The sequence below is a fragment of the Polyodon spathula genome, chromosome 6, assembly GCF_017654505.1.
Source record: "Polyodon spathula isolate WHYD16114869_AA chromosome 6, ASM1765450v1, whole genome shotgun sequence".
Classification (NCBI taxonomy): Eukaryota; Metazoa; Chordata; class Actinopteri; order Acipenseriformes; family Polyodontidae; genus Polyodon; species Polyodon spathula.
The window spans coordinates 48,346,788-48,359,687 of record NC_054539.1 but is presented as its reverse complement, the minus strand read 5'-3'; the positions used below and the strand labels follow the sequence as shown (position 1 = coordinate 48,359,687).

At 34.2% G+C, this 12,900-nt stretch overlaps 1 protein-coding gene across 2 annotated transcripts in view; it reads left to right on the top strand.

Annotated features, from left to right (window-relative positions):
- The first annotated feature begins 4,521 nt into the window (after positions 1–4,521).
- The window catches only part of LOC121317272 (proto-oncogene c-Rel-like), a 15,631-nt gene continuing 7,252 nt past the window's right edge, over positions 4,522–12,900 (top strand). Inside the window, exons 1-5 of one of the 2 annotated variants that reach the window (XM_041253021.1) lie at positions 4,522–4,556; positions 7,923–7,967; positions 8,408–8,547; positions 10,198–10,346; positions 11,075–11,166. In XM_041253021.1, coding sequence (XP_041108955.1) covers positions 7,943–7,967; positions 8,408–8,547; positions 10,198–10,346; positions 11,075–11,166 — 406 coding nt within the window. In that variant the 5' untranslated portion in view covers positions 4,522–4,556; positions 7,923–7,942. Of the gene's footprint in view, positions 4,557–5,811; positions 5,946–7,922; positions 7,968–8,407; positions 8,548–10,197; positions 10,347–11,074; positions 11,167–12,900 lie in introns of those variants that run through there. The other variant, XM_041253020.1, reaches the window with a different exon arrangement.

The window sequence follows — 12,900 nt, the reverse complement described above, 5'->3', positions numbered from 1 at the left end:
GACTTTTTCTGAAAAAACATAAATGATCCAGATAAAAGAAAGATGGAACACAAAATAGCGGGAAACAAAATCTGGTTTACTGTTATCCAGATTAAGTTTTGAAAAAATGGCTCCTGGAGATCAAGAATTTCACCATAATTCTTGTACAAGCACTTGTTTACCTCCGTGGGAATGACAGCAATGACTTGTTTGTCTTGAGTATTGACCGTGATGGGTGGATAAGAAGCATTACTTTACTACACTGTGCTTTCAAAGATGCTGGTAAGTAGTAATTGTGTCCGTATGTAATTATTTACACAATGTTTCCTACGAATAAACACATTCAAAAGTAAGTGGCCCAGTGGTAATACTTCAAACTGCACTGTACAAAAATGGTATTTTGTTTTCAACGCATTCCGCATCACACATAATTAGTTGACATTTGGAGGCATTGTCACATTCTTTAACTATGTGACATCTTCCGTTAGGCATAAGGCCTATACTATGCCAATAAGGCCAGTGTAAGTTTGGAATTTCCCGCCCGCTGCTGCTACCTGGCTTGTTACTATTTCATAAGCCATTTGTGATGCTGACTTTTTGTATGTTCAGTGTTATGGAAACTTCTCAAATTATTGCCCCAGGATAATAACCTCGTTAAGATACTGTCTTCACACTCAGTGCACAACTGTTTTTGGTGATTCCCTTTGTCATGTTTGATCATGGGTAATGTACAAGAAAAATTAACCATGTTGTGCCTGTGACTTGCTGCTGTATAAGGTACTACACCTTGGGTTATTGTTTTAATGTTTGGTATACAGGTGTCTTATTTGATTTCCTCTATTTACATTGCCAATGTTGTTGTTTATGTGTATATATATGTGTGTGTATATATATACACACAGTACTGTGCAAAAGTTTTAGGCAGGTGTGAAAAAATGCTGTAAAGTAAGAATGCTTTCAAAAATAGACATGTTAATAGTTTATATTTATCAATTAACTAAATGCAAAGTGAGTGAACAGAAGAAAAATCTACATCAAATCAATATTTGGTGTGACCACCACTTGACCACAAAGTCAGGGATTTTGTAGGCATATAATCAGGTGTATAATTAAACAATTATACCAAACAGGTGCTAATGATCATCAATTCAATATGTAGGTGAAACACAATCATTAACTGAAACAGAAACAGCTGTGTAGGAGGAATAAAACTGGGTGAGGAACAGCCAAAGTCAGCTAACAAGGCGAGGTTGCTGAAGACAGTTTACTGTCAAAGGTCATACACCATTGCAAGACTGAGCACAGCAACAAGACACAAGGTAGTTATACTGCATCAGCAAGGTCTCTCCCAGGCAGAAATTTTAAGGCAGACAGGGTTTTCCAGATGTGCTGTCCAAGTTCTTTTGAAGATGCACAAAGAAACTGGCAACGTTGAGAACCGTAGATGTAGTGGTCGGCCAAGGAAACTTATTGCAGCAGATGAAAGACGCATCATGCTTGCTTCCCTCCACAATCAGATGATGTCCAGCAATGCCATCAGCTCAGAACTGTCAGAAAACAGTGGGACCCTGGTACACCCATCTACTGTCGGGAGAAGTCTGGTCAGAAGTGGCCTTCATGGAAGACTTGCGTCCAAAAAACACATACCTCCGACGTGGAAACAAGGCCAAGCGACTCAACTATGCACGAAAACACAGTTACTGGGGTGCAGAAAAATGGCAGCAGGTGTTCTGGACTGATGAGTCAAAATTTGAAATATTTGGCTGTAGCAGAAGGCAGTTTGTTCGTTTCTGCAAATGGAGTTGGGGATTTGGTCAGAATTAATGGTCTCCTCAATGCTGAGAAGTACAGGCAGATATTTATCCATCATGCAATACCATCGGGGAGTCATCTGATTGGCCCCAAATTTATTCTGCAGCATGACAACGACCCCAAACATACAGCGAAATTCATTAAGAACTATCTTCAGCATAAAGAAGAACAAGGAGTCCTGGAATTGATGGTATGGCCACCACAGAGCCCTGATCTCAACAACATCGAGTCTGTCTGGGATTACATGGAGAGAGAGAGAAGCAACTGAGGCTGCCTAAATCCACAGAAGAACTGTGGTTAGTTCTCCAAGATGTTTGGGCCAACCTACCTGCTGAGTTCCTTCAAAAACTGTGTGCAAGTGTACCTAGAAGAATTGATGCTGTTTTGAAGGCAAAGGGTGGTCACACCAAATATTGATTTGATGTAGATTTTAATTCTGTTCACTCACTTTGCATTTTGTTAATTGATAAATATAAACTATTAACATGTCTATTTTTTAACGTATTCTTACTTTACAGCATTTTTTCACACCTGCTTAAAACTTTTGCACAGTACTGTGTGTGTGTGTATGTGTAATATATATATATATATATATATATATATATATATATATATATATATATATATATATATATATATATAATGTGTATATATATATGTATATATATATAAAAAATCACAACACAGACTTAAACTATTAAAAAATATTTTTTAAAAAAGCACAATATAAAATTTACAGTTACCGTGCTTAAACTCTTCAGTCATTATTGTTCGGGTTGATGTGGACACGTTGTATGTAGAATTTTGTTGTGGATAGGCTGGCGTTATGATTGGCATTAAGTGGTATCTGTCCAAAGGATTAACCTGTAAAAGGATGTGCAGTGTTAACATCTAGCTCACTGCAATAAAAACTATTAACATGCCTATTTTTGAAAGCATTCTTGCTTTACAGCATTTTTTCACACCTGCCTAAAACTTTTGCACAGTACTGTATATATAGGGTTTTAAGATAGATTTCCTTACATCTTATTAGTACTGGCAGTGTTATCACTGGCCCCTATTTTCCTTAGTTTAATATCTTGTGGTTCTTTACTTATTATGTTTTATACTTCAGTTTAGAATATGAAGAAGTTGATTTTACTTCCAGATGCTTCATGTGCTAAAATTCAGATTTACTCCAGTGGTCAAGCCACAATCAATTGCATATTCCAAACTAATAAGTAAAGCACTAGAAGATTTTCAACACAATAAAAGGTTAGAATAATTTCATCTATAATATATAATTTCACTTCCATGTTAACCTAGCCCAATCAATGTTACAGGCCACATAATCTGACAATGTCTTGGTACACAGCTACATTCAACGATTCTTTCGATACATGTCAACCATTTCATTGTCACATTGGTTTCAGCTTTTGACAGGTCAATGATCAAATTTTGCATCATGTTTACAAACCATTTGAACTGATATGAAATTCCCTTTCCATACCTCCTTGTCACGATGTTCGATTTATAAACACTAACTCTAAGGTCAACTTGCATTTATTGCACGCGTAAGGTTGACATTTAAGTATCTTTCTGGGGTTGTTGTTTAAATCTTTGGCCCCTATTGGTTAGTATAATATTAAGGGTTCCCTCAAATAACCCTGTGTTTCTCCATCTACGTCTCCACCCTCGGCCAATGGCTGAGGTGCGAGTCTGTGTGGGGTCAGGAATCTGATGTGGGCAATCGAGAAAAGTGGAGGGTGGCACAATGAAGCGACAGTGAGTACATTTAGGCTGCCTACGCTGTAACGTCTTTGATGCTTTTTGTGCCTGATTTCCCTAGGAATATATGGGATTGCTAGAAAATATATATATATATATATATATATATATATATATATATATATATATATATATATATTATATATATAGTTTTTAATTACATACATAGGCCTATTTACAATGTATTAGACCTTAGGCTGCATTGCAAAATATTCTTTATGTACTAAATACTTCCTCATTCACACCCAGGCTGGGGCATTCCCAGGTCTCCTTTGCAATGTTGGTTTGCATTCTGGGTAGGTGTACTTCTGACATCAACAAGGGGATTACCCATACTGAAAAAAAAAAAAAAAAAAAAAAAATTCTCTGTTAGTCCCTGAGTTAAGATATAATTTAAAAAAAAAAAAGCAAGATACGCCTACAAGTTCATTTTGTCTTTTTATATGTGTTTAATTCAAAAGTAAAACTGATAAGGACATTATTAACAAAAATATAGTAGATTTGTTTTTTGTTTTTTCTGTTTTTTAAAGGAGGGTAAGATTTATTTCAACAATAATCCTTCTGAAATGTATTTAAGACAATAGTCTGCAAAATGGAGTAACATGTGAAAATAACACATAACGAACTGGTCTTAGGATAAGATCGTTTATTGTAAATACAGCTTTCATGAGAACTCAAGGTATATGTTAAAACCAAAACACTTTCACGCAATTACGTCATATTTTAAATGTACTATATATGTTCCGTCATCAGAATATGGTTACTGATTGATATTTCTTAACTTTATTTGTAGTCAGCATTTAGATGCTTGTAATTGTGGTTTACAAATGACGTTAGGTGACTGTTTTTTAGCTCTATCTGTGGTTGGTGGAGCTGTTGTGGTATTTATCTGAAAACTTACTTATCTCCTGACAGCAATTGGATACCAACTGGTACCGGGGACAAATACATTTCGTCGACTAGCATTTCGATAGAGGTTATCGGGAAATAACAAACAGGTCAATTAAAACGTTTTTGTTTGTTTGTGTTTGTTTGTTTGTTTTTTTTTGTTTGTTTTGTTTGTGTTTTTTTTTAAATATCCTAACTCAGTTAAATTGTAAAGTAAAAACTTTACATAATATTGTTGTCTTGTTTTAAATATACCTCACTACTTTATAATATCTGTATGCTGTATTACTAACTTGCCACGTATATCGATGAAAAAACTGGTATTTTTAGGTTTATGATTCATAACATTACATTATATCCTAAAAGTGTTGTATTAGCGTAGCTCCGAAGAAGTCAAGAGAAAATGTAAATAAGAAAGTACGTATATTATCCACTAGCTGGTTCTAAAACAGCTGTCAAATAGGCTAAATATGAAGCATAATAATAATGTATTATTTTTATTATTTACTGCAAATACTAGTTGGTATGACATAAATGTTACCATGTGGAATTTAATCATATTATATGACTGGAGAATTTTGGTATTAGGCCTATTAAACTTATAAAAGTCCTTTAAAACGTTAATCCAGAATTGCATAGCTAGCAACTGTATTTGCTTGTGTTGCTGAATCCTACCAGTAACAATGAGAATACAGCAGATACAAATGTAGTTCCTTTTTTAACATTCATCTCTGTGTAATAGCCCTAAAACGGGTTACACAGTAGCCTATATTGGCCAACTATTTACTAGCAATTGAGTATTATGGACCTGCGGTTAAACTAGACAATATTTTTTATTCAATTAATAGTACACTATTGGTTACTTTCTGTTAAGTTTCATTCATGTGTTTGCTTATAATATAGTTTATTGACTTTGAATCTTTTACCTGTGGATAGATTGTGCATACTGAAAACAAGTCATTTTAAATACTTGCTGCGTATTGAATTGAAATACAATTTTAAATCAGAAGAAAGTTATGATGACTAAATGGGCACATCACACACACAACCCGTGTTGTTGTGTTACAACACAAATGTGTTAATTATAAACACACAGGTAGGGACAGTTAGCTGTCATGAAGGTGCGGGGATTCTCGTTTAACACTGGTCTCACACAGGCATGTTAAAGCAAGCCAGGGGACCTTTGATGGCTTGGTGGTTTTTAGTGTGGGTGTTACCCCCCTTCGTTGACATTCGATATATTAATTCAACAGTTGTATTTCTAAACTTTAAGTAATGTAACTTATAGCCTACAGTGCATTCAGGTAATGACGTGAGACAGAAGGGGCGGGCGTATTACGGGAAGTCCCACTGGTTCAAATCCTGAAATATGTTGCTTTACCTAACCCGTCTGTAAATCAGTTCTGTTTTTATATTACACCGTAACAGTTGGTGGTGTTTGAAGTCTCGATATTGTCCATTTGACAGAGTTATTAGGAAGGGCGTTTGAAGCATGAGCGGTGAGTGTTTTACTAACAGCTCGTTTCTTAAACACTAAATAATTATTTCATTTTCCACGATACGCAGTGTGAAGATTTGATTTACGAAAATTGTATTGTAGTTTTATTTATTTATTTTTTTAGCTTAATGAAACTGTGTTTGGGATTTATAGCCTTCTGTGTAATTAATTACAGAAAACAAACTGGATAATTATATTAGTAGTAGCTATGGCAAGCATAGTTACTACGCACTAAGTATATTTTGATCGTAATTTCATTCACAGGGTATTCCCCTAGTGGATTATTATGCCATAGGTGCTTTTAACATATATCCAGTTTTTAAAAATTTCATACAGCATTATTTTAATACACATTTTTATTATAAACATATTATTTGCTTTCAAGTGCGGTTTTTGTAATTCAACCAATTCATTAATTTTAAACAAAAAAGGGAACTGAAAGATTGTGTCAGAAGAATCCATTGCTTCCTGCTTTTTTATCTTCTATTTTTTTGTTGCTTCTCACATATTAGATTTGTCTCATTACGTACTGTTTTCTGTTTTGTTGTATTATAAAATATTATAGGGGTATCCAGTTAGAATCCGAATATGCACAACCGATATCTTAAAATATATATTTTTAAAACATTTATTTGAAAGTTGTGTTCAATTACAGTTTCATTTTAAAGCAAATTGAAGAGGTTGCAATGAAATAAAATTGTATATTTAAATGTGTTCCTCTCTACAAACCGAGCACACTCAAATTGAAAATGTATAAGAACAAGCGAAAATGGTAAATACGGATGAAAAAAAATGTGTAGGTTGCCTGGTACGTGGATGAAGACAGGCAATACACGTGTCTCAAATGAAGATGTAGGTCTAACTATACTAAATATCAAAATTACGTCGTTTTTCAGTTTTTTCCGAAAGTAGTACATTTTATTTTTGTTCAAGACTGTGTTAATAAACTCAGTTTGAGGAAACGTATTAAATGAAATCTGCCTATCACAATAATTTAGAATTGGAGAAGTAGTACCATTCCCTTCTCGTGATTCATTATTTTGACGTGTTTCGCTAAGTGAGTGCGACTTTGATTCACGTGACAGCTATGTCTAGTTTTCAAGTTTATACAAGCGCACTGCTGTCCATTTGTGGAATAGTGCTCAATAGGGACGCGACAGTAGGCGCAAGGTGTGTGTTAGGGCCACTGGTCTTTGCTTCACATACCAACCAATAACCACTCATTTAATTGTGTACTTAGTTTGGATGCAACGCACTTACACACTGTATGGTAAACATTGTAATACGTATAATACGTTTAAAGGGGCATATTCAGTCAGAAATGTGTTAAGTGTTTTACTGAGGAATCTTATTCCTCGGTCAAGGAGTATTATTACCCACCACCTTTTAATTTATTATATATAATATTATATATATATATATATTATATATATATAATATTATATATATATATATCTATATATATAATGCATGTGTGTGTATATATCTTGTCGGTAGAATGATAAACATGATTAATGTAGAACACAATATGCTTTACACAAGTGTGCCTTTAGATGGGTGTTAAGTGTATGTGTTACAAACATATGATCAGCAGAAAATGTAGATAAACCCATAACAAAACGATGCCATGAAATCAGGAGTTATTGATGCCTTTAGCATTGCTGACCTACATTGAAGACACTGAGAAAGTCTTGCAGTAGAAACATTTGACACAATGTTTTAGTGCTGTGTTACTGTATTTACCAGTACCACCATTGAGTGCATAGTTATGGGCGATTTGCAGGCCTTTTCACTTTAAATGTGTAATCATCCCACATTACTGTAGACTATTATGGTCATATTTTGAAGCAAGAAAGTGCAACTAAACATATTTTATGGTATGATAACTAGCCAGAAATGTTAGCTGCAGTTTTATTATTTACTAGTTTCATATCCTTTTAAAATATATATTTAAATACTTTCTCTTTTCTCTTTCTAGTTCCAGCAACTCATGTTCTTATGTCAAGGGCTTCCCAACATTTAGGTGAGTTTTTGTGCCAGTATTATGCAGTCAACCTGTATGAAAGACCACCTATAATTAGCATTGCACGTAAACTCATGGGTGAACTCTTGTGCACTGATAACTTGTCCAACTCGCTTTAGAAAACTCTGGAGCACAGTCATTCTAGATGAGGGAGTAGTTAGTTAACATGACAAATAACAATTTCAGCTGAAACTACATAGAGAATTTTATAGAACACACACACACAGTAATATGACATTGAGCAGGTATGAAATTAAGTATTGAAAACATCAATACAACCATTTAATTTCTGCATGTGCAGTTACCTGACCATTTACCATATTCAGATGGTTCTTTGTGTGGTTTAAGTATGCTTGACAGTACAGCATTTAAAACATTACTGCAGAAATGGAGGTTAACCTGGCTGAGGAGTAACTGTTAACATCCTTTTTACTTTTCAGGGGGGGAGCCCAGTGTTCAGATGTTTGAGGAGCCTAAGCAAAGAGGCATGCGATTCAGGTATAAATGTGAAGGTCGATCAGCAGGCAGCATTCCTGGAGAGCGCAGCACAGACAACAACAGATCATTTCCAAGTATACAGGTGAATTATCAAACAGAGAAATCATACTGTATTGAGTAAAAGCCCTTTATTGTTGTGAATGGAACATGCATTACTGGTATATTTATGGCTGTAGTAGAGTTTGGTAGAACTGTTGATACTTCTTAGTACAATACAGCTAGTACACATGGGACCCTAAATGTTTTCATATAAATCTGACATTACATTTATAGACGATCGAATGACTGAGAAGAGTATATATATATATATATATATATATATATATTATATATAATTATATATAATATATATATATATATATATATATATATATATATATAGGGTTTTAAAATAGATTTCCTTACATCTTATTAGTACTGGCAGTGTTATCACTGGCCCCTATTTTCCTTAGTTTAATATCTTGTGGTTCTTTACTTATTATGTTTTATACTTCAGTTTAGAATATGAAGAAGTTGCTTTTACTTCCAGATGCATCATGTGCTAAAATTCAGTTTTACTCCAGTGGTCAAGCCACAATCACACCATGTGACCTGCAGGAAATATTTGCATATCCCAAAATAAGTGACGCGCTAGAAGATTTTCAGCACAATAAAAGGTTAAATGTGTTAAAGAGGTCACCCCTTTAAAAGTAAGAAAGTAGCTACCTAATGTAGTTAGTTCTCTTAGCTTTAAAATGTACAGATTTAGCAGTACAACAAAGACGTCTTCAAAGTCTACAGCTTGATTTTTTTTTTTAACAGAGCTGGAATATGTCATTTTAACCTCCTACTGCTGCAAGGGAAATAAAATGCACAGGATGGCCAAAAGTTTTGCATCGCCTAGAATTTTAGGAATGAGACACAATTACAAAAACAATATATGAACATCGTTTTTTTTTAACATCTTGTAATCAAAGAAACTAAAAAATGATATGGCAAAAGTCTACCAGAAACAAAAATAGTAGTACAGTATTTCATGTTTGATTTTGAAATGTCACATTTTTCAATTTGTCAGTTCATCGTTAAGTATATGGAAAACTACAAAGCGGTATGTAATTCAGTATGTTAACATAATGTTATTCATCAGGTTTCATTCAACTTTATGATGCAAACTTAGTTAATTCTATAGAGTGATGCAACACTTTTGGCCATAGCTGTATAGTCAACAGACAATCAAATGATTTGCAACCGATCATCAGTTTAAAGTTTTAAGTCCATCAAGGTTTAATAATTGTTAGTTAGTCATGGTGGTGGTCAAATGGACTGAATAGCACCCTGAAAGGCAGTAATCACAATTGCATTATTCAAGTGGTGAAGCAGCAGTAAATAAGTTCTGCAGTTAGGATAGACAGCGAGGTGCTTGATCTGATTTCCAGGGTGGTCATTTGTGTAAATGCTTAGTAGGAGGGTGACCTGTATGTGATAGTGGCACAACAGGGATTTCACTCCTCACATTAAGACTCCTACTGTACTTCATCAGCAAAAAGTTTAAGCATCGATTTTTGTCTATAGAAACAATGAGCAGTGAATGCGAAATCCATTTACATAACCAAGACTTGCATAAACATTTCCTTTCCTTTAGCACAGCAGTATGAATTATTACCCCTTAGTGGGTCAAAAAAACAGGTAAAGCTATTGGAATGATGATGGATCCTAGGAGAGTTAACACAATATTTGTTTTTCTTCTTGTCAGATCCTGAATTACTATGGAAAAGGCAAGGTCATAGTTTCACTAGTGACAAAAAGTGTTCCCTATAGACCTCACCCGCATGACTTGGTTGGGAAAGATTGCAAAGATGGGTACTATGAAGCAGAGTTTGGCCCAGAACGAAGAGTGATCTCGTAAGTGTCATTTGATTAACTGCTGTAAGCATTTGACAAAATCAGGGAGGCATGGTTATAATATGAAGACACCAGTCATGTGACTGTCATAGTTTGTTGTTCAACCATGTGTTTCAGTAGATAGTGATGATAAAATACACTGATTCTGACTTGGTAATAGGATCCCTATAAAAGCTCTTGTGATATCATTACACCCACTGTGAAGAATTTAATTCCTGGTGTGTTCTATGAGTTTGTTTTATTTCCCATGTGGGAAATGGAAAGGGGAATTCCCTGGCAAAGACCACAACCAAGTCATATGCAAATTATTGTAATTGTTAAAAATATTAAAATAGATTCATAAAATACAATTTTCATTAGTGCATTAGTGTTTTACTGTTGTTTTTTGTTCAGACAAAATCATGCTTGTTTCACAGCAACACCATTTTTTAATACTATCTTATTTTTGTTCCAGCTACTTCCTCTTTGTTTGATAAAAGCTATAAAAGCTCTTTAATCTATCTTTTTTTTTCCGTCACGGTGATGATCTCATCTGTTTGCAAGTGTATAAATGTCAGATAATGTTTATATGCTTCAATAACTGTGAGAATTTAGGTGCTTAAACAGTTACACTACTGTCTTTCATTTTATTAATCAAGTTGCATTATCCAGAAACAATACAGTTTAACTGCCTCATTGTTTTAACCTGATGTTAACCATATTGTACTTTTATTACATTTAATTCACAGCTTTCAGAATCTTGGCATTCAGTGTGTACGTAGGAGAGAAGTTAAAGAATCTATTGTGTTTCGGATTGCAAAATGCATCAATCCATTTAATGGTAAGAAATGTATTCAGTGACTATGAATACATCTGATGTTCTGTTCATTTTCATTGGGTTTCCTAGTCTATTATCCTGTGATAACAGGACAGGATACAGTTTAGGTAAACAAATGTTACAGAAGCTGAATCAGCAATGCCGGTGATGCAGCTGAATTATTGGTTCTGTTCAAGTAAGGCTGAGTGCAGAAGCAACACTATTGCCTTTAAAAAAATAAAAATCCAAAAATAAAAAGGGAAGACCACAGCTCTTGTCGCATAATAGCTATTGTACATAGTTTGGACAACCATACTGTATTCTCAACCAGCTGTCTCGGAAGACTTATCTCCTTGCACTCTCAGTAGTAAACGTTAATTATAAAACCGTGTAACTGGCTGGCCCATTTACTGATCCTATGAAATACTGGCTTTGTCATATAAGAGACATAGACTGAATGCAAATTACACAGATAGACAGGTGTACAATTCAAAAGATAATCTAGATTTTATTTTGTCTTTGAAAAAGAAAATATGTCAGAAAAGAAACAAATTCTCAAATAATTGGGTCACAGCTATGTGAAAGGAAAGTTTTGTGTTTTTTATTTTGTAAGTAACCAATTGCACACGCTGCCTGCATTTTAACAGAGCACTGGTTAATGAAAATACCTACAGAAACATTAGTAAAGTAAGTACTCTTACTTTACAGCTTCTTTAACGTATTTCTTACAGATTTTAAATTAATGAATTACTTTTTAGAAAATGAGTTGTTCAGACAAAATAGATCAGTGATCATCCATGTTGCACTTGACAGCCAATCGAACCTAAAACTTTAAATGCAGTGTATTCTCGAATCACAGGTAAAATAGTTATAACATACATCAAGTGAGACAATCAGTTATGTACATTTGATTCGCCAGCTGCATATTGTGTAAATTATAAACCCCTGGGGTTCAATTGAAATTTAAAACATAACTAGCATACATGGTACATAAATGAATACCCATTTCAAGTATAGAGTTTAAAAATGATTACAAAATGTTTTGTTTTTTTTTTCCAAAAGAAAGCAGCATTCAGTCAATAGTAGACAAATGTAATCTTTCTTGACTTTTCAAACGTAGTAACACAATAGTGCACATTGCAGCGCATCGCTGAGTACTACAGAGGACAAGTCCACCAAAAACAAACAGCGCTGTAAACAGGAAGCTGAACCTTTTTCAGCTTTACACCTTATCATTCTCAGATGAGTGAGTCGAGACCACCTGTTTCCGGGAGCTCTCTTGGCAGTTTGTGCGGCTGATATTATTAATCTACAATACTTTTCACATACTGTATAATCTGCACTGTATACAGTCTTGAAAGTGCTGTGTTACATTACTTCCCGTTATTGGAACAGGGACAGATAACCAATATATTTATGTTTTGAATACCTTGTAAATCTGTCTTCTAAATGCATATTAGCTGTATGGGATTACATGGACAGGGCTTTTGTGTTTTTTTTTAATTTTTATTATTATTGTTGTTTTCCATGAGCTGTCTTTTTAAAATAAACAAGAAAAAGCACATCTAAAATAGCAGTGTAAAATATGAGCAGCATATTACAGACAAACTAACTGTATTTGAAAAATATCGGTGAGTATTTGCCACCATTTAAAATAAAATAAAAACCTTTAAAAGAAAAGAGGAGCAAATTGCTGTGTTATATTTGTGAACGTTTTCATCAAATAGATTTACAACAGAATTCAGAATGGAAATCTGT